At 39.7% G+C, this 26,845-nt stretch overlaps 2 protein-coding genes and 1 non-coding gene across 4 annotated transcripts; 1 reads left to right on the plus strand and 2 right to left on the minus strand.

Moving 5' to 3' along the window:
* Window positions 1-49: 49 nt before the first annotated feature.
* lpcat3 (lysophosphatidylcholine acyltransferase 3) lies at window positions 50-20,538 on the minus strand. 2 transcript variants are annotated; one of them, XM_017415413.3, is made up of 13 exons: window positions 20,220-20,538; window positions 16,525-16,632; window positions 14,695-14,801; window positions 11,959-12,052; window positions 11,715-11,752; window positions 10,168-10,346; window positions 9,894-10,002; window positions 9,697-9,783; window positions 7,571-7,734; window positions 4,436-4,583; window positions 2,670-2,825; window positions 1,651-1,801; window positions 50-1,528 (listed from the first exon to the last, which is right to left on the minus strand). In XM_017415413.3, the coding sequence occupies exons 1-12, from the start codon at window positions 20,302-20,304 to the stop codon at window positions 1,682-1,684; spliced, it is 1,395 nt and encodes a 464-aa protein (XP_017270902.1). In that variant the 5' UTR covers window positions 20,305-20,538; the 3' UTR covers window positions 50-1,528; window positions 1,651-1,681. The 2 variants fall into 2 exon arrangements, with proteins under 2 accessions (XP_017270902.1, XP_037836455.1); XM_037980527.1 differs by lacking the exon at window positions 20,220-20,538 and having other exon boundaries at window positions 16,505-16,633.
* A 954-nt stretch (window positions 20,539-21,492) lies between these two features.
* Window positions 21,493-21,549, minus strand: LOC112450486. The gene has a single exon (XR_003039132.1). It is a non-coding gene; the product is annotated as a U7 small nuclear RNA (small nuclear RNA).
* Window positions 21,550-23,380: 1,831 nt separating this feature from the next.
* Window positions 23,381-26,169, plus strand: tpi1b (triosephosphate isomerase 1b). The gene is made up of 7 exons (XM_017415465.3): window positions 23,381-23,583; window positions 24,955-25,078; window positions 25,160-25,244; window positions 25,325-25,457; window positions 25,558-25,643; window positions 25,729-25,816; window positions 25,902-26,169. Exons 1-7 carry the CDS (start codon window positions 23,475-23,477, stop codon window positions 26,018-26,020), a joined length of 744 nt encoding a protein of 247 aa, XP_017270954.1. The 5' UTR covers window positions 23,381-23,474; the 3' UTR covers window positions 26,021-26,169.
* Window positions 26,170-26,845: the final 676 nt, after the last annotated feature.

Here is a 26,845-nt window from a genome sequence, read left to right on the forward strand (position 1 = left end):
CCCCCATTCTCATATGAAAACATTTTGGACACAAAAACACAACAAGATGCTTGTTTGAAATCCAGCATTTTAATAAACATTACAAAACCGTATTTGAAAATCAGCCCACCTCCCACGTTTTCTTTTGTACATTTGCAAAGGGTTAGGAAAAAAAAAAGTCTTTTCTTGAAATAGCAGTTTATCAATTAATAATAATCATCATGTCATGTATAAATATGACTGAAATCTGGACCGCTGCTACAGTGAGGTTTGTCCTCTTCAAGGGTGTAAAGGAACGGCCAGGATGAGGTTTTCAAAAGGAAGAGGTCATAAATTTCAACCTTACCCCAAAAAATATATACATCATATAGGAGGTATTCACATAATGGGATATGATGCTAACACCTCACTGTTTGTTTGTTGTTGTTTTTTTTACAACCTGCTGTTTAAAACAGAAGATCAAACCAGTTTTTGTTCCAAATGAGATGATTTCTCAAGTCAAGGAATCAGGCTACGGCCTCCAAAAACAGAGATCCGAGAACAAATAAGTGTGGTTCACTTTCAGATTTGTGCATTTCGGAGTGAGAATCAGACTTGAATTGAGGCAGACGGACAGAGGAGTGGCACAGAGGGAGGAGGATGTGGCAAGAACGAACAAACAACAACAAAATAAAATACCAACATTGATCAGGAAAGGCAGGAAAACAATGCAAAGTCGTTTCGTGAAATCTTATCCAAAAATTACAAAATGTTCTTATTCATAAAAACTGTTAAAACTTTATAAAAAACAAGTCTTTATTGGTTTGTTTTGCTTTTTTTAAAAATGACAAATCAAATTAAATCCAGAAGAAATGAACGGTAAAAACATTCATTAATTCAAGGCCATTTTGAGTTGGGTGTTAGTGTACAGTGTGTGATTTACAGTGCTTGTATAACCACTAGCAGCCATTCACAAAGAAAACAAGACCCTGACTGGAATCGTCTGAATTGTCCTGCACAAAAAAGAAGAAGAAGAAGAAGAAAGTGTGCATGTCGTATCATGACATCAGGAAGTGTCTTATATGCTGGCACTGTGCTGAAACCTCTTGTTCGGGCTTAGTGTTGCTGCTAAATGTGGGTGTCAGACGTGGGACCAGAACAATGAAACAACAGAACGCGCCGGAGCCAAAAACAGACTCGGAACCTGTGACTCATGAGCGCAATCTCATATCGACGGCACGCAGGTCTCTCAAGTTCCGCGAGTCCCTCGTGTCCTCAAATTTAAAAATAAAAATTCAAAAAAATAAATGTGATAATGATCAACGAGAAGAAAATTGTCCCAAATTGGCTCGCAATTAACCCGTGTGGCACAATGGTAATCTCCTGTAAACATTTCTTCAAAATGTTTATAAAACCACCTCTTTCACTTAAAAACACAAAAATATATAGATTTGTTTTTACATGAACATATATTCATATATTTATATATTACTAAAGGCCTTAAAACAGTTTGTGCTCTGTTCCTTGAACATCACAGTTCCCTTCAGAGGATATTCAGCCTCAGATGGACCTGAAAGAAAACAGACTTCTGAAGCTGTCGTGCGTCTCTGGATTTGACATCAGCAGCACGGAGAAGCAGGAGGAGGAGGAGGAGGAGGAGGAGGAGGAGGAGAGTGAAATGTGCCTACATACCATGCCAGGTTTCAGAACCGGAGGGGGGGGGTTAGTCCTGCTTTTGCTCGCTCCGGTCTTTCTTAGGCACCAGAGCCTTACGGAGGAATGGCAGAATTAAATATGCCACGAGGAAGAACACATGACCACAGAAATAGACGGAAGAATACACCTGAAAGAACAAAAGTGACAAACGTTCATCCCTTTTTGCATGTTCAGTCATTTGTCCGTCTACAAGTGTATGAACACCAAAAACTTCCCTTCACTTTCCTATACGCCTCCCAATAAAACCTACTTTTAGTATTTACGTGCTCATTTGCTTTTCTGCTGCATTTAAAGCTTTCCAGAAGAAATCCCACGTAGAGCTCCGTGGAGTAGCTGCATCATTCTTTCCAGTACATGACTTTCTTGGCACAGCAGGGGCTCAGACATAAAAAAAATAATGCAGGATCCTCTGGCAAATACAGTTTAGCATAGCTTAATTGTTGCTGCAAAACATTGTGACACCACAGAGGAGAGCTAAGCGTGGTCTAATCTAATTGTTGTAAGCAGATTACTTACAATACTTTAATGTAAAAGCCTCTGACAGCATAGAAAACCCAAGGGCTGTGTTCTGGCAACACTGTAACCTTTAAAAAAAATTACCTGGAGCCTCAGAACTTTGCTTTTAGTGGTTGCACGAGCGAATTAAATATATTGGAAGTAAAAAGAGCAGCAGCAAATAAAGGATTAGGAACGTGTGGGCATTGCTTCATCTTTTGTTTAGGAGAAAAATCACGCTGCAGCATGCACACAATAAATTCAGGAAAATGAGCTCCTGGGTCATAATTCAGGAACACCATACTCCTCTTTCGCCAACACGCTCTATCCAAGCTGAGCCCTTTGTGTTCCTTTTTACAGAGCACTTCTGAATTTGAATTAACGTTTTGCATTTGATACCCTAACAGCTCCCAAAGCTGGCTGAATAATACAAGTGAAAAGGAAAAAGAAAACAAGAAAAGATCTTTTGACTGGTGTGGTTCCAGGAGATCTGAGTTTACCTTAAGCCATTTGTCGTAGGTGAAGAGGCAGAATGGCAGGAGAGGATAGCCCATGAAGAGCCAGTGGATAAACTGCTGAACTACATAGATGAGGGGGTAGAGGTGGCTGTGGGCCAGTTTTGTCAGCAAAGGACTGTCCCGCACCAGAGCCTGGGCCTGTCACAAAGACACGCGCAGAATGCATAAATGGCAGTAAAAATACAGCAGAACCAACACATATTCTGAGCTCTAACAGACTGTGTAAAAGCTTTGTTTAAAGTTTTGCCATTAACTATTTGGAGTCACGTCTGTCTGTCTGCTAGGAAAACATCTTGAGTTCCGGTTTATGTATTTTAATGAAACTCCTAGAAGGTGTGGCTCAGAAGACGACTATCATTACCATATGTTCTAGTTTCTAAATTAAGTACTTACTGGAGAGACAATCATAAAAACCTTAAACTTGTTTTTTGGAATTGAAATATCGTTCCATTTTGCGACTCTTTTACTTTGCTGATGTTGCCATCTTGGAACAGAAAACTAACAGGAAACACTGTCAGGTCCTCTTAGTGGCGAGCAAGAAAAATATTACTAGAAAATGGCTCAACCCAACCCCTCCTACAGTGCTTGGATATTACCTTACTAATATTCAAAATGGAAAAGTTAACCTATGCCCTATACCTTTCTATAACTTCTCATGGCTTCTCCTCCCAAATGGTGAATGTTGTAACACTGTTTTTCTTTTTTTCCTCTCTCCCTCTCTTTCTTATTACTGTTTACTTTTTTCTCCTTGTAAGCTCCCCTGGTTATGATATATATAGTTCTTATCTTTACTATTTTGAGTTATTGAGTTGCTTTGATACATCTTAGGACTATTTGTAAGCTAAGTGAAAACTAAGAAGAATGTTCTATCAGTTTGTGAAGGGGGTTCTACAGTAAATAAATGTATTTGTAAAGTTTGAAAATGACCGAAATTGATAAAGATTGGAAAGTGGGAAGATGCTTGTAATATGGTATATCTAATTTCATGTCAATCTGAAACCTTCCAAATAAAACAGTCATCAGTGCCTGTGTTTAAATTTTTTATTGTCATTGATTTTTAATTTAAATTGTTATTGTCATAACTATTGCATTTCATTGTCAAACAACTTGCATTTTTTTTAATTATTTTGTTTATTCTTGTTTATTTTTGTCTTGTCCAGTAAGATGTGAGCTGCTGCCTTTCTTGGCCAGGTCAGCCTTGGTTTTTATCTGGTTAAATAAAAGGTTTAATAAAAGGTAATCACTGGATCTGTATCTACACCAGAATAATTTAAAATGGCCACAGCTAATTGAGATTTGCAAACACAAAAATGGCTGTAACTCAGTCCGTTTTACAGATATTGAGCTAAAATTTGATGTGGCAGTAGTTGAGAGTCATTAATGGCACATGCTCTAGTGTGACACCTGAAGTTATTTTAAATGTTTGACCAAAACATTTATAACTCTGTCCCCTGTCACCATAGGACAGTCTTAGTCCAAAACTCTGGCATGAAAAGAGACAGGCGATGTGCTTTCCTTCAGGAAGTTCTAGGCCATTGATTTACTATAAGTAACCATTATTAAAAGTATAATATCAGCAATGAGGTGCATTTATTCAAAAGCTACCCTGTTTAATTAACGTTAATAAGCTGTTTGTATGATGCCAACAAGTCAAGCTACAGATAAAAAACAAGCAGACTGAAGGTTTCAGCTTCCTGTGTTTAATTATGTTATCAACCTTGACATTTTGTTTTGCACCTAAAGCATACCTGTCTCTCCACAGTGATGATGAAGAACTCCATAGAGAAGCACAGGATGTAGCCGGAGTGAAGGCCGTGCCAAATGGTCAGAAAGAACAGCGTTGTCACATGAGACAAGGTCTTATTGCCCAGAAACTTCAGCCGCTTGAACACATGTCTTTAAGTGAAAGGAAAAGTCAAAGTCAGAAATCGCTTTATGGCCGTAAATCTGGATAAAGCAGTCAAAAACGCTTAATGGATCGGCTCTCGCAGTGGCGTGCACTAATGTACCTGCAAGTTGTTGTTGCATAGCAACTGAGTTACACTGGAACATTTCAACAACTTTATATTTCTATGGAAGTAGTCAGATTTAGTGCTGAAATGTCTAATAATTCAAACGCAAACACTGCATTTTCAATCTGCAAATCAGAGCTCGGCCTCTCCTTGAAATCTCATATTAGCTGCAGATCTGAGGGCCAGACAAATAAGAACATGAAGCAGTTCTGTTTGGTCGAGGCTGAAGGCACTTCGCAATCTAAACTTGCCCAGACAAAAAGAAATACAAAAAATCTTATCTGACAACAGATCTTGGGAGACTGGTTTTTAAAGCTGCAAAAATAATTTGAAACAAACACAATGAAGAAGATGTTGTTTTTAAATGTATGCAGATGGAAAAGAACCTGTTAACTAAACTTGTATCATCCTAAAAAGGTAGAAAAAGTATTGCAAAAAGCAAATATGGATATCCAACTCACTGCACTGCCTCCCAGGGGACTAAGAAAGAAAAAACAGGTAAAAAAAATTAAGAGGAACTTATTGTTCCATCTCCGCAGAGATTTAGTGACCCATAAACACTTCCACATCCGCGTCAGAAACATTTATTTTCTGTCTCTATCCTAATTGTTGCCATGATTTACAGTAAAGACCCACTCAGCAGGCTCTTTTCAGCTCGTTGACAATCCCATGAGCTGCTTTGCTTTCACCATTTGCACTTAAATCTGTGCATTTAGAAGGCCAAATTATAGGAGGTGGTCCCCATGAGCACATTTCCAGGCAGACTTTGATTTATAGAAAGAACTGATGGTGAGCATGTGCAATATTTTATAAATACAATATTGATTTTTTTTACTAATAATCAGTAAACCCCAGGTCTCTGACAACGGAAATGATAACCCTCCTCAAATGCATAAAAAAGTAGAAGTTCAAAGTTATACTGACTTTTATCTTCTGCTTTATCTAATGCATTTAATCTTTTTTCAGCTTTTAAAACACTAAAGAATTTACCCATTTATGCTGCAGACCTTCAGTTTCATGTTTCAGTAATTATTAATCAAACTAAGAAATGATTAGCATTTTACTATACAGATTGTCTTAGAAATCAGGTAAAGGTTTAGTTAAATTCTGATGCAACTTTTATTTTTCTTCTTTTTGCTTGTGCGTGTGGCAGCTTTGGACACTTTTACCACGTGCTTGTACAATACTTTGTACGTACACACAATGGTACATTTGTTGTTGCCCGTACAGCTCACTGAAACAATGCTTTATTTATTTATTTAAAAGCAACTCCCTCATGCGTATCTGCATGCCTTTGTATGCGAACAAAAAAATAATTGTTCGAACCTGTTCATTTTGCAAAGATATGCTAAAATAGCACAGACAGATTTGTTTGTACCCCTAAAGAGATGATTAATATTAGCATTATTGTCATGTTTCAAACTTAGTATCTGACCTTAATTAGTATCACAGGCGCCTTCAAGCATTTCATCAGACACTCAGCCTATTTAAAAGGGAACAAACACGGCATGGGGACGTTTGGTGTCATGGTGTTCACCACGGTGAATATGTACCAGAAAAAACAAAGGCAGGAGCTGTCTGAGGAGCTCAGAATGAAGATTATAATATCCATGTTTATAGGTAAAGGCTACAAGATCCTCTCCAAACAGCAACGATGATCCTGTCAACATAGTTGCTGATATTATTAAAGAGCGTAAAAGGTTTAAAGGACTGTAGCCAACCTCCCAGGAAGTGGACATAAGAGGAAATGCAACCTCAGGTTGATCAGACAGATAGTGAGGATGGTAGGAAAAGAGCCAAGGAAAGCATCCAAAACCACTGAAGCTGAACTCCAAGGTCAAGGTATGTCACTGTCTGATTGCACCATTTGTCACATTTTGAGTCATAATGGGCTTCATGGAAGAAGACCCAGGAGGGCTCCACTATTGGCAGAAAAAAAACAAAAATTCGAGCAGGAATTGATCAAAAGTCATGTAGATGAGCCCCAAAGTTTCTGGGACTGATGAGACAAAACTTATAGCTTTCTGGTTGGTCACATCAGTTGTGTTTTTTAGATTATTGTGCAAGGGTACTAACAAATTTATCCATGACTGTATGTGTTACTTTGCCATCCAACAAACTCTTTACTTTTGAGGAGCAACAATAAAAATCAACAATCTAACGCATCATTTCCCGATCCAGTTAAATTAAAACCACTTCTTAGTGATCAGCCTGAACGTGAGTTGTGACCTCGAAAAGTGGTGTGACTATTATTAGGCAGTCCTTTGTAGGTTAAATAATTAGATCATTCATGTGTCGAATCTGTATTGCATTTACTAAAGGCCTGAAAGTTGAACAGTAAAATCTCAGCCATCAGTTCAGAGTTTAATGACTATATCAATTACATTTAAACAGCCAATTTTCATTTCTGTTTCTGAGCCAACCTCCTCCTCTGCTTTCTGCATCTGAAGCAGTTTGAAGAGTGGAAAGTGAAAGAGTAAGCACAAATCGTTAATGCATTCAACGGAAATGGAGCATGTAATAAACTGTGTGCTCGATAAATAAATTGCTTTGTTCACTGTGATCTTCATCAAACTGAGTCAAGTTCTAAAAGGATTTCATGTGTGAAGACTCGGCCAGAAACCCGTCACTGATTACTTTCAAATATTCCTAGTATGTCCACTTCCCCTTTGACATTGATTTCCTAGCGGTAAAGCCAAGTGTAGATCAAGGTCTCTGATGTTACTCCTCTGTTGTGAAGGATTGGAGTTTATGGATAACTGAATCAAGTCTTTCCCTTCTGCTAATCTGTTATCGCAGTAAATTTTTAACTTTTACAACGCTGCTTTGAATACAAGCTGAGGAACACCACAGATCTGAGTCGCCACTGACCGAGCAGCCCAGGCATTCGTGTTGATGTTGAAAGACGCTATCGTTCCTCCGAAAAGTGGCGTCGTCTCAAAGAGCCACACCTTCATGTTGGCGCAGGCGTCCCATTGGTGCTTACCATCCACCACTCCATTGTATCCTAAGCCAGTCAATATGCATACGCCCTCCTAAAAGAGGAAAAAACAAACAAACAAAAACAGGATTTTTGTTAACTTGAGAGGAAAAAAACCCACAAAAAGCATGTCTAAAAGACATAAAATTATGCATTTATTTAGATGTAAAGTGAAGCGTTTTAGTGACCCCACAACAAACATCAAACTATGATTCAAATGTGCTTCATGTTGAATGCAAAGTTTTATAAAACAAACACTGACATTCTTTCTGTCTTTTAAAAAAAAACACAAGAATAAAGATTAGATCAGAAATATATACTTAGATATACAGATTAAAGGCCTAACATTCAAAAGTTAATCAGTCGTAGATGCACCTCCAGGGATTACTTTCTGCAAGTTTCATTAAAATTCATTCAATATTAGAGATGTTTTTGGTAACAGTTGTGGTCGAAGACACTATCACCTGCGTTTCGCCTTCAGACAGTGGCTGATTTTGACTCATATTCAAACATAAACAATGTGTACAACTAGTTCTTTGTTTTCGAGCGTATCATATGAATGAAGCTGAAGTGTGGCTCAGTGTTATTTTGTGCAGATCTGCAGAATAGTGTCAAACTGCACCCTGTCAGGTCAACCTGCCCTTTCCTCTGATACGCCTCTCAGCCTCTGACAAAGGTTGGCGCCCTTCTGCGACAAACGTTCAGATGAACAAAAGCGTCAATTTATTTTCTCAAGGCTGACATATTCTGGTGGATTTTTTTCCTCACAGCAAATTCCAGAGAATTAAATTTATAAAAATCACCATGCTGGGAGTTTCCCATCTCACTGCTTTTGACAATTTAATCTTCAAAGATTCGACACTTTTGTATGATCACAATATTTTAAGGTTGTCAAAACTAAAAATTAATATAAAATCTTTTAAAATGAATAATAAGAACGATTTTGCACGGTAAAATATAAGGTTTGAGCACTTTTCTGCCTGTATTTTCTATTAATATTCCACTGTTATGTGTTCAAGGATTTGAGGCTTTCAAATCAAACAAAACTGTGTAAAACATTTCACTCAAAACAAATCTTAGTAGCAAAGCTTCCACACAGTATGATAGTTCCTCCGCCATGTTTTCTTTTACCTTTTCAGCATAAAAACTGCTGCACTGCATTCTCAAAGAGCTTACCTTTAGTGTCTTCTGTCCAAAGGATAAAGTATTTTTTAGATAATCTATAAGAAGTTTCTAAAAACTTTACTTTTGCTTTGTGTCTTTTTTTCAGAAGCGGTGTCCTCTTTGACCTATGACCCTTTGGTTTTGTCTGAAGTTTATTATTTGAGTTGGAGCCAGCTCTAATATTTACTTCAGGTCAGCCTGAAGCTCTCTGGTCTGTTTATTTTTATTTTTTTTTCTGTTTTACTTTCTGCACCAGTTTCCACAGATATCTCTGACTGAGTTTCTCCTCAGTTGCCTCCTCAGACCATCTTCAGCCTTACGAGAGAAAAACTTTATTCTCATAAAACCAACTCCTAAAACTAATTCAAAGTTGCCCTGTAGCCTTTCGTAGAGTCAATCTTTTTGACCAATATTGACCAAACACTGTAGTTTTTGAGCCTTTTTCTTTTTCCTGAAAGCTGGTAAAAGATTTTGTAGTTATTCTGTTAACGCAGAACTACTTCATTAGCGTTCGTTATCACCCACCGCTGAAAGGCGAAGGTGGATGATAATGTTTTTGTGTGTGGAGGTCTGCAACCCAAACATCTCATGAACCACCGGACAAATTTAATGTACGTCTACAACTGATTAACTTCTGGAGTCGATCCAATTCAAGATGGCCACCACAGCTATTCAACATTAGCAAAAACAAAGTAAATTCTGGCACAGATGGTGTCGGACGATATGCATTCCTTCAAGAATCGCCTCGTCTTTAATTTTTAAATATATTCACAAATACAGTGCTTACAGGTCATGAGTGGCAGCAGTTTCTGTTGCTGTTTATGATCATTCAAATAAAAACAGGGCTACTTACCGCTATAACCCAACAGCTGACGTACTTATACAACATAACTTTTCCCCAAAGGAGAATAAACACACAGCGATACCAGAACGGTTGAGCCTATGGAGAGGAAACAGGATTTTTTTTTTTTAATAAATAAATAAAATAATCTCCTCAGTCTTGTCGACAGACTGGTAGAGATTATTTCCACATCATGTTCTTTTTCGCACCTCATACTCATCTGTTAAAAAGTAGCTTTCTGGGTAAGAAGGACTAAACGTTGCATATATCGCCAGGCAGAGAAAACCCAGAGCAAACCTCTTCAGGGCTGGAATAAGACTGAAATGATAAAATGAAGAGATAAAAATGAAAGAAGAGAAGTGTTAACTGGAAGGGCTGAGACACCGGAAGGTCACTTTGTCTTTTTAAACACAGATCTAATTAAGATTGTGTCTGAGCTCATTTCTCTCTGTATCACTCATGATTTTTTTCCTCCTCTCTCACCTGTTGGGAGGCTTTCCAGGGCAGTCGGTGAGCTCCCGCCCCACCAGCCTCTGGTAGCTGCGCAGCGTGAACTGGGGACCCACCAGGAAGCCCCCGTAAAAGTAGGAGAAGCCGAAAATCTCCAGGAGCGAAGGCACCGAAGGCAGGGCGCTCTTTTTCTGATCGGCGCTCAGCTGAGACTGGATTTTAACAGATATGAGGAGAAAGGAAATAAGAGAATGAAACAAAAGACACACAGATGAAGTCTAGGAGAGTCGAAAGTACTTGTAGCTTATTTAGCATAAAAAATGACTGCAAACTAAACATGACTGCTTCCCTGTACTACGCTGTGACTCTTGACATTCATTTCAGAGATGGTAATAATCAACTGAAAAGGTATTTACACGGGATGAAAAAAAGATGAAAACAAGCTCAACAGGCCGCTGTTGCTAAGCTAAAACAAAAAAGCTGCTCAAAAGATAAGCGCCAGAAAAGGGAGTCAAAGTCAGGGACACGGATAATAACTGCACGAAGAAAACAGTTTGCTGTTTACATAGACGCGTGTAGCTAAAAGAGAGAACCAGAACTGATTGGATCTGAATTTATATGAAGAAAAACAAAAAAACAGGGTAAATCGGGGCTTTTCAACTGGAGGCTCGAGGGTCACATCCGACCCGTGTGAGAGTTCGGTCCGGCCCATCGATGAGTTTATTTAAAATAAAACTAGATTTCAAAATCAGAAAATAAAAATTCAGGAGAAACATTTAAAAATCTGTAGTTACTAATCTTTCTGTTATCCAGATGATTCATGACAGGGCTGTACAACTCCAACTGCAATGAGTTCATTTCAAATAAAACTAGATTTTAAATCCTAAATTAAATTCACATAATGACAATAATTGCTGGATGTCCGGCCCCTGAGCCGCGGCTCTCTGAGTAATTTAGTTGAACATCCCTGGAGTAAACAGTCAGACCAGCTCCTCTGAAGGCTTTTATAATGATTTGGATCGCAGGCTGTTGTGTTTTTAGTTGGTCCAGCAATAAAATGTTTTAGAAACTTAATAAATAAAAATGATCTTTCACCAAATATTCAGCTCCTGCTTGATCTTTTGATAAACTTATTGGAGGCTCGACTTCAGGTCTACATGTGATTGTATATTATGTCTGTTGAGCAAAATGTATATTTTATTATTTTATTACCCAGAAATAATCCTTTATAGCTTCTTATAGCAGCTTCTAGATAGTTTTCTACAATAGTGTGTAAGTTTAAGCTCCAAACGAACTGGTTTTTGTTGTTGTTGTCGCTGTAATAAATAAACACGATCACCACATTAACGCATGGGTCCTGTTGAGCAATTATCACTTTTCGTCCTCTGCATTTTTAGTTTGTCCTATAGTTGCATCAAAGCCCAAGTTCCTTCCTCATGTTCAAAAACAGAAGCAAAGAAAAAAAACAAGAACTGGGCAAAAGGGCTGACGAAGACAAACAACGAGCACCAAGGACAGGGCGACATCATAAGCAGCGACCATCAGGCACGTGAAAGCAAAAATAAAATCAGCCAACTCACTGGTTCCTTCCCGCCGTCATAGTAATCAAATGCCAAACCTGTAAATGAGAAAATGCAGCCAGGGTGAGCAACTGCTGAGGTTTTTGTGATGCAGGGAAAAGTAAATCGTGTGGAAAGCAGAAGGTTTGCATCAGTGGCACACATCAAATCGGACGATAAGAAAAGAGACGCGTTTCATAAAAAAAACAAAAAAACAGGATTTTATGGAGCAGAGGAGGTCAAAGAGGAGAGGAGATCAACTCACCAACAAGTTTAAGTGTGAGGACACAATGAGGCATCGTCCACTTGATGTCATACTCCTCTGTTGCTGTATAGTAATACCCTAACAGCAGGTAAACCTACAGAAAAATACAAACTCATGAAGCAAATTAAAGCAACTTTTAATCAGAAATCAGCGTAGCAAAGGATTTAACAAGAGAAGATACTCAAGAGAACCCATTTATTATCATCATAAACATTATTTCCCTTATCATTCTTACGGAGCAGGGTTAAAATGATAAAAAATGAAGCGTTTTCCTAGGATAAGAAGCGCACAGATTAATACAACCCTTAGACTGAAAATTATGGAAAAAACAAAACAAAACAAAACAAAACAGATAAAGGTTTTACTTATTGGAACCAAATAAACAAAACGAAAATAAAACATCAATCCCTTATCAGTGCCTAAAAATTAATGATAAGGAAAGAGTGTTTATAATCTTTTCCACCGTGTCCTTCTTAAATAAAAACTAAGCATTGTGGAAAAACGCCTACCTAGTGATTCAGTAACTTGTAGAACAGCCTGCCTCTAGCAGCAATAAGTTGAAGTAACCTTTTCATTCGACCTTATCAGTCTCTCACGTCGCTGTGGAGGAACTCTATCACACTTTTTCACTCTTTTTTTTTTTTTTTTTTTTTTTTTACATCGCTTCAGGTTTATGCACAGTTTTTCTTAAGGCTCAGCCACAGTATTTCAAATCAGTTTAAGGTTCCCAGTTTGGCTGAAAAAGAAAAGAATTGTTGCTCTGCGTCGGCCCAGCTTTTCTGCTGCAGATTTACGTCTGCGCTACGGATCGCTGACCTGGTGCACGGCTCAAATTTGATTTAATAATTTGCTACACAGAGAAGACTACCCAGCTGCAAAACAAGCCCAGATCATCAGCCCTCCACCTCCGTGCGCAGCAGCTGATATGAAGAGTTTTTGTGCATTACGGCTAACCATTTTTACACTGATGAGGCCTAATTATATCAGAGTTATGTGGTTTGTTCAGACGCAGCTTTGAAAAACTAGGCTGTGGTGAGATGCATGCTGGCATAATGAGGACATTTTTAATATTGAGTTGTTTTCATTTTCAAATTCTCCATCTGAAAAGCTTTAATATGATATGCAGTTTGTTGAAATTTGGCAATTTATCACCTGACAACAAGCTAGTTTTGTTTACAGGCGTGCCGCTTTGAAAACTCCAAGAAATTCAGTCTGATATTTAAAAAGATGGAATCCCCGAGCTTCACCACGATGCCAAACATTATACAAAAGGATTTCCTGCCGCTACAGCAGCCGGCAGAGAAAAAGGGTCAATTTCAAAGGAAATTGTAAAACGAAGGATTTATACCTGTTAGAAAACTTCCTTTTAAAGGTAAATTAGGAAGTTTAAATCATATTTTAGTTATCAGGATCACTAGATGGTGTCTTTATGGACTCAGTTATAACAAAAATCAATATTCTGACTCGTTTTGCCAGCGCGGGTCACAAATAAGCTTTCTCTTTGCAACCCTTTCTCAAACAAGCCATCTTTGTTTAGTCTGCTGCTAAAAATATCTTCATAAAATTTTATAAAGCGAACATTCAGTGAACCAGCCGAGGCCTGCAGCGTCTAAAGCGCAGCTCTACGGTTTGCTGTCAACTTCCAGAGGATTAAAATCTGACCTCAGACCCCTGTTGGCTCATCCTCTCCTGAAAAACAGACCTGTCTGGACTGTTTTCCACTCGTAAAGACTTGTAAACACCAGGTCTTGTGGAAGAACTGACGCCTGCTGACGATCAGTTAATAAAACATTTGAGCCAGCAGATCTTCTGCTTTTCATCCGTTTAATTTCAGCTGAAAAAGTAACATTACGCTTAGTTTATCACACACTGTATATTCTTTTAGTTTTTCTTTTTTTAAAAACGTTTTTTAAATAATATCCTTATTCATAAAACCTTATAAATCAAAGAGGGAATACTTGTGTTTAATCGTGACTGTATATATTAATATACTGAGAAAGTACACAAAAGTGACAAAACTCCTCATACTTATAAAAGATGTGTACTTACAAGCAATTATTTACTCTCAGAAACAGACCTTTCTGGAATTCATCTGGGTTTTCAACGCAAAGCTTTGGCACTTGTTGTAGTTTTTTCTCATTCCTGAGATTAGTCAGTATTATTGTGAAACAGTTTGTTTATTATTTTGAGGTACTAAAGCTGTCCTTGTAGCATTTTCTGAGCACAGCTATCTGTTTGTTTTCAGGGAGAGAGAAACCACCTAGGGAGAAAGAACTGCATCAAGAGATTTACTCAAAGTCTCCTACTTTTATAGAAAGCAGCTGGTTTTATAAAAACTGCACCTTTTTAATGCAACAAATAATGTAAATCCAAAGTCCTAACCCTGGTGTTTAAGAAGAATTGAGCATTTATGGTGGTGATTTCTTTGACATATCACTTAAATTATCATAACATCCCATTAAAATAAGCAGAACACTCATCATTACTGATGACCTTGGTGTTTTCATCGTCATAAAAATTGAATATTTTTGTGACGTATCTAATCAGCACTGAAGTGAATGAGACGTGTTGTTCAAAAAGTATTTTCTAAAGTTGTTTTTTGTGATATTTCCTCATTGTAAGGATGTGCAGGATCTTCTTATAGATCACAAAATGTAGCAAACAATTTGGCGTGCGCTACAAATAAATATCCTGCATCCCAACAACAACAAATAAAATCAGAGAAAAAGAGCTCACCATCTGAAAGGTGAAACTGCTCAGGACAGCCGTTACCGTCCTCCCCATCAGCCTCAGCATCAAAAATTGGACAAAGACGCATAGTACGGAGTGATAGAGCTGTGGGCCTGGGGGAAAAAAAACAAAAGAAAGAAAGAAAAGAGGAGAAGGGAATGGGAGACGATGGGGATGAAGGTGAGTGCAGTCGAGTGTGACCCGTTGGACTGAATGTGTCAACAGCATTTCTTCCTCACATTTCAGCACCGGCTCAGAAAGGTAAACACGCAAACAGAAATACAACTTTAAATGAGCTTTGAAGGAGAAAGGTGAAGCAACAGACCTGCTGTGAAATCCAAGTGAAGGCACGAGAGGATAAAGAGAAGAGAAACATTTACGTTTGCATCCCGTTCAACCATTAATAGACTCAATCAAGGATCCTTCGACGCTGTTAGTGGGTTATATATTTAGAACTTTAATTCAGTTTAATCTCCTACAGCTTCCTGTTGAAGCCAGAAAAGAGTGAAACATTAAGTTTGAGTAATATTGTACAGATGGGAAACCATGTCTGGCCCACATGCATAAGATTAACAAACATTTCTAGTGGTCAAACGTGCTGGCAAAGTAAAGAGAACCACATGTACTTCCTCAGAAATGACTCGACAGAGGCGGATGATTCATCCGTATGCAAACACTCAGCCTGATCTGCAGATATACGGATAATATCAGACACTACCAGAGGCTATGAGATCAAAATAAAATGAAAAAAGAACCATCTGATTTTGTTTTAACCCACTGTAGGTTACTTGGTTTTATGAATGCAAGAAAATGAACCAAGAAAAGTGATTATTTTATTGTCATTTAAAACGATTAACTAGCAGTATTACATTAATGTTACAGGACAGGTCTATAAACATCTACGAACGTAACTGATTTACTAAAAGTATCTTACATGAAGTTAGATGATTTTGCATTTTGTCGTCGCTTACTTTCCTTGGGAATCTGTTTAACTTCTGATTAAACACTGAAAGTTGTCAGCCAACCGTGTTAAGAGCGCTGCAGGGCATACACAGGTCTTGTTTCTCAAAAAGAAAAGTGTATTCTTACTGACAATTTTAAAATTTTATTACCTTTGAAAGAATGTATAATGTCCTGGTCATGATTTTAAGAGCTTATGGCTCAGGTCCAGAAAGCAGTCATCTTATGTTAGTCTTTCCTGATCATTTCGAGCTTCGATGTAAATAAAAAAAGGTTCTTGTATGTTGATTGTCAGAATTTACCATGTTTCCTCGTTATACCTGATAAAATATTAAATATCTCCGGGTTTAGACACAAAGAGCAACTTGTTTCACCTTGAGCCTCTGAAAACTGAAAGACATTTAAAGGTTTTTGACACAACTTAAGGTTGCCCAACCTCCGACATCTAAAACCCCTGAATGATTTAAAGATTTTCTTTTCTTTAACGTTATCTAAACTTTGAAAAAAAAAAAAAAAGAATCTAGCAAAGCAGGAGACGAGGAAAGAACAAAGATGATTCAGCAAGTGAATGTGGATGCAATTAATCAATAATTCAGGATAACTGAAAGCGCTGCTTTAGCTTATAATATAAAAACGGGAGGGCAAAATATTTGATGTTTTGGGGAGAGACAGCAATGTCAAACAGAACTTGTTTGTTTCTCAAAGAAGTCCCATCAGGTCAGCCTTAAAAAAATAACATTTTCATCTGAGAACTTTCTAAACCAACATTAAATATAGCATCAGAATTTAACTTTACATGTTCATAAGTCTTTATACTATAAGCTAAACAATGTTTTTTGCAGGTTTTTCCACCTACATGACACCTTTTGGTCTCACCAAAGTTGAATGCAGCTAAAGCCAGTCCGGAGAACGTGTGGAACAAGTGGATGACTGTTGCAGGCTGGTAGAAGAAGAGCCATCGGTACAGCAGAGCAAAGGGATACCCTGGAGCAGGGAGAGGCAGAAATACACAGAAAATATGTTAGTGAACCACACTCCACACATCCTGTCATCAACTTCAGAGACCTTGTGGTGAAAATAAGTGGCACATACACAGAATGAGGCCTGTTACAATCTGCAAATCAGTGAAAAAGTGTTTTTAATCAAGCAAAAACGTGCGTCTGTGACAATGGTAAACATATTTTGTTAACTACACACAAGTCATTTAAATGTAGGTCATCTCAGCTGAGGCATCTGTCATCTTTAATTGGTTTTAAAACTATTACAAAGTTAATTAACCAGAAAAACAAAACAAAAGGAGTGGAACACTCCCTGCGGGTTGGGTCTCTGCCTCAAGCGGCAGACTTCAGGTATCTGGGAGTCTTCTTCACCAGTGATGGGAGGATTAGACAGGCCGAGGCTTGGTCCGCAGTAATGAGCGCGTTGTTCTGGTCTGTCGTGTTGAAGGAAAGGCAAAGCTCTTAATTTACTGGTCAGTCTACATTCCAACCCTCACCTGTAGACATGAGGCTAAAAGAACAGGATCCCGGATTCAAGCTGCTGAAACGGGGTCCTTCTATAGGGTGGGCGGGCTCAGCCTTAGAGATAAGGTGAGGAGCTCGGACTAAGGCTGCTGCTCCTCCACATCGAAAGGAGTCACTTGAGGTTGGTCAGGTATCTGATAAGATGCCTCCTGTGTGCCTCTCTCTAAAGGTTTTCCTGGCATGTCCCATTAGGAAGACACCCTAAGGCAGAACCAGAACTGGCTGAGGAGGGATTTTGTTTTCCTTCTGGGCTGGGAACACCTTGGGATGCCTCAGCAGGAGCTGAGGAACGTTGCTGGAGAGACCAGTGTCTGGATTTCCCTCCTGGACTTGGTGCCTTCATGACCCAACCACGGATAAGCAGCATTGGATGGATGGACAGACTGACAGAGAGGATGATCCAGTCAATAAATTTGTTTAAACTGTGATGAGTCTCTAGGTGGGGTTCTTTAGTGGATCTCAAACACGTAACCTAGCTTGATAATAAAGGTCCAATTAAAAGTCCCAAAGCTACAATATATTCATCTGATTTAATAAAGCAGCCAAAGCTGAACTCATGAAAGCACGTAGGCAGATACACTGCTGCACTGAGTGGCATATTTCGTTCTTATTTTGAATAAGTTACAGCTGCACCATCGTGCTATCTTGCATCTTTAATCAATTAGATCTGCTTTAAGAACTGACTTTGCTCATTTTAAAAAAACAAACTCCATGTTTCTGATCCATTATTCCAAAGTACAAACATAAAGACTAGGTTTGGAGTCAGAAGGACAAGGGAGACAGATTAGGACAAAACTGTTTTTAAAATAAAAACCATAAAACAACACCAGTCTTGTTTATTATAAATCTGTTGCAATCCAGTAAATCAGGTGTTGAGCTGCTGCAGGTTGAATCATCGCTAAACTCAAGGCAGGATTTTACAAGCTTCTGTTTGAGTCACAAAACCACAAAGGAAACTGAAATAAAACCGTCAAATCTTTTTTTTTTTTTCACATTTCATTTTCCTGTTGCTAAACCAGCCACTAGGGAGCACGAGCCGGTGTATCTCTCGTGCCGGTCCCAAGCCTGGGTAAAAGGTGAGGATTGAGACAGGACTGAGGGTAGCAACTCTAAACGTAGGGTCAACGACAAGCAAAAGATAGAGAGCTGGAGGGCATAATGCAGAGGAGGAAGGTGGATATGTTATGTGTTAAGAGGAAGTGGAAGGGCAGTAAGGCTTGCAGAATTGGGGCAGGGCTGTTTTATGGTGGTGTGGATAGGAAGAGAAATGGAGAAGGGGTGGTCCTGAAGGAGGAGTTAGCAAGGAATGTAGTCAAGGTGAAGAGAGCGTCAGATAGGGTGATGTGTCTGAAGGTAGATGTAGGAGGTCTGATTTTGATTGTTGTCAGTGGTTACGCTCCACAGGTTGCAGAAGAGAAAGAGAAATCTGGAAGGATCTCGGTGTAGTGTATATGAAAGTCAGCCGTAATGAGAGAAAGTACCTGTGTGTGAATGAGAGGGAGGCAGGTGGAGCAGTAAGGCCACAAGGAGCAGAGGTCAGAAAGGTCAAGGGTTGACTGTCCAGGAGGACGGGGAGTGTGGTAAAGAGGTGAAGAAGAGAGTCCAGGCAGGATGGAGCGGATGGAGAAAAGTTTCAGGAATGATTTGGGACAAAATGATGGCAGCAGATGTTAAAGTAAAGGTTTACAGGACAGTGGTAAGAGCAGCCATGTTGTATGGTTTGGAGACAAAAAGACAGGAGACAGAACAGGTGAAGATGTTGAGGTTCTCCTTGGGAGGGACAAGCATGGACAGGATTAGGAATGAGGTCATCAGAGGTACAGCACAGGCTGAACGACTGGGAGATAAAGTTAGAGAGGCCAGACTGAGACGGTTTGGACATGAGCAGAGGAGGGACTGTGGGTATATTGGTAGAAGGATGTTAGAGACAAAGAGGAGATATATGGATGCAGTTAGAGAGGACATGAAGGTAGTTGGAGTGAGGACAGAGGACACAGAAGACAGAGTTAGATGGAGGAGGATGACTCATGAAAAGAGAACAACCCAAAGAAAAATATTTTCCCGCTGCTTCTTCAAAGAGGTTGTCTTACTCAAACGAAAAGCAAAAAAACAACAACACACAGATGAATCAATATCAGTGGTGTAAGGCCATTACTATACGACTGCAACATTATGCAACACAAGTGAAGCAACTCGAGGGCACAGACTTGGCTAATGGTGTCAAAGAGTGTGCAAGAGGCTGACTCAATGAGTGCAACCAAAGTCTAATATGAATGGTCATGTTCAGTAATATTGTACTGCTGGTGTGAGTCCAGGGAAAGGCATATCCACGCATTGAGGGCAAAGTTCGTAGATAAGCTCATTGAAGGAGGCCCAGTCTAAAGAACCACAAACATCTGCTGACCCTTTTGGAGGGGACAACTTTACTAAATCTGATCATTTCCAACCTGAAACCTGAAACCAGCTCCGAGGTGGCGTCAGAGAGTGAACCTAAAAGTGGTGCTCACAAATATAGCCCTTCAAAGTGCCCCTAGGCACAGCTGACCTCTTCAAACCAACAATAACCCAGTGGCAGTGAGGGTAAAGAAAAGTTCATTAAGCAGTAATAATGACCTGAGCTCAACTGCGAGGGCAAATGAGGAATTGGGGGGGACATATTTTGGCAGCATGTGCACATCTCCCCACTTGTCAAAGTCTCTCCCTCCCCCAATGACACGTTTTGCCACCCCTCTGCCTCACATTTACCCCCTAACCCTGCAGCCCAGTTTAACCGAGCTCTGTGTCCCTGTCCAGCAGAGAGGGACATTTATCAAAAATAACTCTCCCGAGTTAACAGCTACCTTTGGCGGCGAGGTGCAGAGGTGCAGGAGTAGCCCTGTGCTCGAATAATAAAAATATAACACATACAGTGCCTAGTTCAGCTGCCTGGTTCAATGAGTTAGCTGGAGTTCCACGGAGCCTAACGGAGGCGTTCAAACCTGCCGCCCGGCTCGAGGGCAGCCGCTCCCCCCGCTAAACACAACCGTCGGCCCGCGGGGCGAAACTCACCGACTAAAATGGATAAAATGAGTCGAACCGCTGGCTCCGGGGAACCCAAAGACTCCGACAGTTTCTCCAGCAAGGGAGCCGCCATCTTTCTTGTGGGCGGAAGCGCGTCGTCGTCTTCGCAACGGTTCGCCGAACTTCTGGACGCTTGCGCTCCTCTTTTAAAGGCTCGGTCCGTCCCGCAGCGACGCGGCGCGTGCGGCTCGTTCAACTGTCAAACCATGCCCTCCCGCGCCGACGCGATATTGTTTATGGTTAAAAATAATTTTATGTAATTAAAAAGAAATCTCTCGTATCGAAGCAGCAGAACTCGTGTTGTAAAACCCTGCTAACCGGTGAAGAAGAAAAAAAAAATCCCAAACTATTTTCACAAAAAAAACAATAAACGTAAAGTGGGGTACGTGTGCCCCCATGTGGTCAAATGTAGGAACTACAACTATAAATATCAAAATATTTTTCAGATAATCTTTTATATGCGTGACAAATCTAATATATCAGAATTAATTTTAACAACCATAAAAAGAGCCTAAAACTACTATATTTTGGAGTATTGATTAAAAGATCCCAAGAGTTCAGAGCTTCATGGTATGAATGCTATTAACCTGATGGAGAGTGGTTGCTGCATTATAGCCTGAGGAATGAGGAACTTTTTAAGCATGAAATCAGTCAACCAGTGGGGTAAATATTAATGTTTCATGTTTGTTATTAGAGATGCAGTCTTGGTGTTAAATAAAAGTATACAGCTTAAACATATCACACAGAAAAGGGTTAAATTGAACAAAAATGTGCCAAAATTCTGCAAAACTCAACTGAGTTTGGGCATTTTTGGTTTATAAATTGTGCTTTCTTCTTTTATCAATAATGCAGCAGGATGTTAAACACAATTTAAAGTTAGTTTTGTAAACAAAAAGTTGTATTTTATTATCTTAATATACAATTTCCTTTTTCAGTCACACTTATTTTACAGTCATGACTGCAGGTCTTGCAGTAGATTGCAGAGCTTCTATATTCATACATAATGATTTATGTAAAGACTTATATTGAATGCAACGTGATTCCTGATCCTATAAATGTAACAACCAGACCTTATTTTGGTTGCTCCTTTTTGCAGGGGTCGGAGATTTAGCAAATTTATTTAAGTAATTGATTAGTTTAAGCTTGTGATGCTCTAGTGAATCATTACTAATCGTACTTAACTATTACCATCTATCTATCAATGCCACGCACGCACTCTAAAGACTTCTCAGGATAAGAAACTTTTTTCTTTGACAATATGGTGGGCTTCTCATTATGAGAAACCTGCTCGACAAATATCTAAAGAGCTAAATTCCTTGGCGGTAATATGGTCCACGTCAGCTCAAGCCAATTCAATGCAAACCTGTCAGTCATGGTTTCAGAAAATATCAGAAGAGCTTGAACTAACATATATTACAATATGTTACCATTTGAGACAAATATTACGGTAAAACCTTCTAAATTACATATTTTATAAGCAAAATAACAACATTTGACAGCAATGCATTTCGGGTATTCGAATTACAACAGAAGATTCTCCAATCAGAACGTTCGTTGGTCTCATCGTCACAAAGTGGGTGGGACTTGTTTTGTCGCAGCCAATCACGACGTGTTATTGACGCGCGAGTGAAAGTCTTACTCAAAACTCAAAAAGAGATAAGCAAGTTGCGCTCGATTTGGACTTTTTTAGCACGAAAAATGTTCGGACCTTCTAATTTACACAAGTGAGACGTTTGGGTAATTTTGGTAATCGGAACACAACAGAAAGTTTCTTAAAATTGTCCAATCAGAACGTTGATACGTCTTGTCGTCATAAAGTAGGTGGGACTTTTTTCGTTGTGGCCAATCAAATGGCTTATCGTTGACGCTCATGCGGAACTCATACTCAAAAATAATAACGAGCAGTATTTATATTTATATTTATATTTATATTTATATTTATATTTATATTTATATTTATATTTATAGGTTTACAAGCACAGACAATTATTAACTTTATTGTCAACAAACCACAAATTAATGGAGACTTGTAATGACAAACAGATACAAGCACCTTACAGGTAATACAGCCACACAAGGCAAATGTACTATATTTTGTTTAATAAACGTCGTTTATGCCAAGAACCATTTAACAGTAATGTAACGGTATTAATTCAGTGAAATTTAAGTTTGCGTTTAGGTTTCTTAAACACTGAATAAAGGTTTATGATTTTTTTTTACTGGCCAATCATACAGGGAACAAATTTACCAGAATCATGAATGTTACATAGCGAATTTTGAGACTTTGGCTGTTTCCTTCCCCTAGTTACCTTGTATGAAAGTTTTGAAAAGAAAATATCAAGCATATTTTTCAAAATGTAATTTATTAACTTTTAGAGAAACTCCAATTTCCTGGTTGATTAGAGCCGTCTGATTATTTTTTTTCTCCTCTGAAAAGAACTATGTTCTTATATATCACAGAATGATAGAGGAATATTTGAATGTATTTAATGCATATACTAGAGCTGGTTATTTCAGACAAAAACAGGCAATAACTACCAAAAAATAGCAACGAGAAATATCTTTCATCCAGTGTTGTGTCATATTCAATTAGAACGGGATCTACTTGGAAGCCCACACTTATTTTTTAAGGAAGTCTAATTTTTCTTGTCTTGCTATCATCCTTTCATATTAACGATAAAAAATAATAAATATACACGATGGCTGACCGATATTTGTAAGGCTAAAGTGAACATGACAAAAGTTAGAAAAAGACTGATTCTCTCTGCGATTAAAAAAAACCAACACGAAACTGAGTAAAAAAAACTCCACACAAGACAAGGTTTATTTGTTATTTATTTAAGTTTTTTATTTATTTATTTAATAATCATCAGGAGCTGATGAAAATTACAACCTTGACACGATTATGTGGAGTCATTTTTTAACCGATAAATCGATCAGAGGCGCCGCGCAGATTTTCATGGGGAGCAGAATTTCCTACAAGAGCGGAACGCCCCTGAACGCATCACCGCAGCATGATATTCTGCTCTCCCTCGTCCTCCGCCGCGGTGATGCGTTCAGGGACGTTCCGCCTCAAACCGATGACGCTTTGGCCGAGAGGAGGGGTTTCAATTTCCGTGTAATAAAAACCCCGAGTCGCCGACTAACGTCCGCTCTCTCTCCCCGGACTGAAAGGAACCTGGTGTGGTGTCTGCTCTGTTTTTCCAGTAAATCCTCAAAAAAAAAAAAAAAAACCCCGCAAACATGAGCAGGAAATTCTTCGTCGGTGGAAACTGGAAGATGAACGGCGACAAAAAGAGCCTCGGGGAGCTCATCCAGACCCTGAACGGAGGCAAGGTGGACCCTAATGTCGGTAAGTGTGGATTTTAACAGCAGCTACACGATTTTTAACCACCCTGAATGCTGTTGTGTGTGCAATTTCCACCATTTTCATGTGAAAAACGAGCTACTTTATCGAGCAAATCTGCTTGGTCATTCATTGAATCAAGGACACTTTTAGCATCACAAACCTCCGCCTCCAGCACTTTCATTAAATCTATATTCGGTGTTTTTATGTATTTTTGTTTTTGACGGAGTGGAGTAAGCTCCAGGCGGTCAGAAAGGCCGGCGGGGACACAGATGAAGGACGAACTGGAGGTTTCCTCCATGATGTCTGAAGTGGGCGTTGCGTTCACGGCGGCACGTAGTCCCGCTCCTGCCGGGGTGCATTCAAGTTCACCCCGTGGTTACCGACGTTTCCTAAATTTCCGAGCCTGTTGCGTAAAAATCCGATAAGCAGCGAAGTCCCTAAGGTTTCAGTCAAAGCAGGAGTCCAGACAAAGCTCAGATAGATATGTTTAGTCAGTCATTCACTTATGTGTGAAATTCTGATTTTTGATTTTTTTTTTCCTAACGTGACCTGAATGCATCGCCTGCCCTGCAGCAGACAGAGGCAGCAGCTGCTGTCTCATGAAGGCCGTCATGGAGACATTGAATGTGTCACGGTCTGTTTGCAGGTTTGCATTATGCAACTCTGAAGCTGAATCTAAAAGTTCCAGTCCTGATCTGTTCAGGAGCAGACTATCCTTGGACCTTGGTCTCCCTAAACGAATCCGCCCCCCTCCAATACAGGTGCCAAACTGAAATCCTAGCTGAACCATTTCCCCACTGTCCTTTTCAAAGTCAAAGTTCATATTTTCCCCCTTCAAATATTGTTCTTCGTTTTGTGTATTTGATCCATTTGACCCTTCTGAACTCGGGCTCTTGACTTGTCTTGACCTCTGCAGAATGCAGACTTTTTTAGAGGCTGAACTCTGACCTTTTAGTGCCCAGGACAAATGACCTTTACTACACCAATAATAACACGCAGTGTCTAATATAGAATCTCATAACCCCAAAGATATAGTTACATTGCGAATGTCAGTGTCTGGACTTTGCTGTACTCTGCTTGTCTTGAAAAGTTTGAAAAGTTTACTACTGTTGACACGAGAAGGGGGAAAAATGCTTGTAAAACTATTTTAATGCATCATTTCTGGTGTTTGTTCTGGTATTGAGAAACATGAATATCATTGTTTAGATTTATAGGAATTTCTCCCAAACATGTAAAAATAAACATTGATTGGTGTTAAACTTTAGTTTTATTGATCATCTTCACATTAATATTGACTACTTCTGTTATGCAAAAGGCAAGATTTAAAGATGGACTCAAAAGGTTTGACCTAACCACTGTTTCCTACATTAACAGAGGTGGTGTGTGGTGCTCCGTCCATCTACCTGGACTTCGCCAGGTCCCACCTGGACGCCAAGTTCGGCGTGGCAGCTCAGAACTGCTACAAAGTTCCTAAGGGTGCCTTCACTGGGGAGATCAGGTAACAAGAGGCAAATCAGTCCGAGTTATTGACGCATATATGTGACATAAGTGTTCACCCTGCCTTGTTCTCTGCCCCCAGCCCTGCGATGATCAAAGACTGCGGCGTGAACTGGGTTATCCTGGGACACTCCGAGAGGCGCCACGTCTTCGGAGAGAGCGACGAGGTAAGCCCAGATTGCTGCAGTTTTGTCACATTAAACCAAAGGAAGTTAAAAAACTTAATTTCCATCCTTTGCTGCGTCAGCTTATCGGTCAGAAGACCGCTCACGCTCTGGAGAGTGGTCTCGGCGTGATCGCCTGCATCGGCGAGAAGCTGGACGAGAGGGAGGGAGGCACCACGGAGAAGGTGGTGTTTGCCCAGACTAAAGTCATCGCAGGTATGCAGCTTTCACTATCTGAGCTCTTACGCACACAGGAGAGAGGCTGAATGGTGCAGGTTGTGAAAAACCCCCAGTTCACGTCTTATCTCTCTGACAGACAACGTAAAGGACTGGAGCAAGGTCGTGCTCGCTTACGAGCCGGTGTGGGCCATCGGCACTGGCAAGACCGCCTCGCCACAGCAGGTAAATATGAAAGACCGCTCAGTGTTTCAGCATCAGGACTACCGGGGCTGTAGTCTCAAACACGGTCTCCTGTGTGATATCTCAGGCTCAGGAGGTTCATGAGAAACTAAGGGGGTGGCTGAAGAGCAACGTGTCCGAGGCTGTGGCCAATTCTGTGAGGATCATCTACGGAGGTGAGTTCATGGGTCGTCAGATTGTAGAAAAATTGTCACATTTTCTCCAATCGATCTCCTCACATGCATCAATGCTGCTTCTCAGGCTCTGTAACCGGTGCTACTTGTAAAGAGCTCGGCTCCGAGAAGGACGTCGACGGTTTCCTTGTGGGCGGAGCCTCCCTCAAGCCAGAGTTTATCGAGATCATCAACGCCAAGGCATAAAAACCCGACGGGATCAGCTCCGATCGGAGGATCCGGTTCCTTCATCCCTTACTCTCAGCACCTTCCTTTCCCCTCCTTTTTGTTCAAAGTATTTGCGTAATGTTGTCATCCCCCCCTTTATTATTTTATTTTTCTTTCTTTTTTTTTGGTACATTTTGTCATAAAGAAAAGGGACAGGCTGACACAAGCACTGTACTGCACTGATAAGTCTACTGAGAGCGGCCTGAGTGCAAACTAACTTCCACACCAAGTGCTCCAGCTGTAAAGGCTGACACCTTGAGGTGGACGGACTGTCCACGCCTTTACTTGAACAGTTTACAAACCTCTTTCGTTGCGTGAACAGTGTCACAGCTCTTGTCGATCACGTTTGTTTGTCTTTTTACTGGTGTCTTTTTGTGTAACGTTGATCTGTGGCTTTGACCTCCCCTGTAGATGTGCATGATCCGGTTTCTCATTGGTTGTTTTACTGAGAGGAAAGTACTCCTTACACGCTAACCATACTGTGGCCGATAAGTAAAAGAACGGTTATAAGAAAATATTATAATAAACAGTTTTAGAGGCTATTTCAGTGTTCTGTTATTTTTGCCCTGCTGACTTTTGTACCTTGACTTTCCATACAAACCATCTCATGTGATTTATTTTAAATTTCACTGAATATTTTATTGATTATATACAGATTTCTTTAACAGCTGTGTGTTCACTTGGTGATCCCAACATGGTGGGCAGAGGGTTTCTTATTACTCCAGTGACAATACCTTGAAGCACTTCATTGCTATTTTTATCCCAAAGTTGAGACACGGCAGCTAAAAGTTTATAAACTGAAGA

This window comes from Kryptolebias marmoratus, linkage group LG16 (assembly GCF_001649575.2).
Source record: "Kryptolebias marmoratus isolate JLee-2015 linkage group LG16, ASM164957v2, whole genome shotgun sequence".
Taxonomy (NCBI): Eukaryota; Metazoa; Chordata; class Actinopteri; order Cyprinodontiformes; family Rivulidae; genus Kryptolebias; species Kryptolebias marmoratus.

Bases quoted from the DNA above. Each gene is read 5' to 3' on its own strand.
- lpcat3 (XM_017415413.3), bottom strand. From the start codon at position 20,304: ATGGCGGCTCCCTTGCTGGAGAAACTGTCGGAGTCTTTGGGTTCCCCG. The intron at 7,735-9,696 runs GTAAGTAGCCCT...TTCCTCTTTTAG, and splicing joins TCAGCTGTTGGGTTATAGCG to GAGGGCGTATGCATATTGAC. The intron at 2,826-4,435 runs GTATGCTTTAGG...TCTTTGTGACAG, and splicing joins TCATCACTGTGGAGAGACAG to GCCCAGGCTCTGGTGCGGGA.
- tpi1b (XM_017415465.3), top strand. From the start codon at position 23,475: ATGAGCAGGAAATTCTTCGTCGGTGGAAACTGGAAGATGAACGGCGAC. The intron at 23,584-24,954 runs GTAAGTGTGGAT...CTACATTAACAG, and splicing joins CAAGGTGGACCCTAATGTCG to AGGTGGTGTGTGGTGCTCCG. The intron at 25,458-25,557 runs GTATGCAGCTTT...TCTCTCTGACAG, and splicing joins CCAGACTAAAGTCATCGCAG to ACAACGTAAAGGACTGGAGC.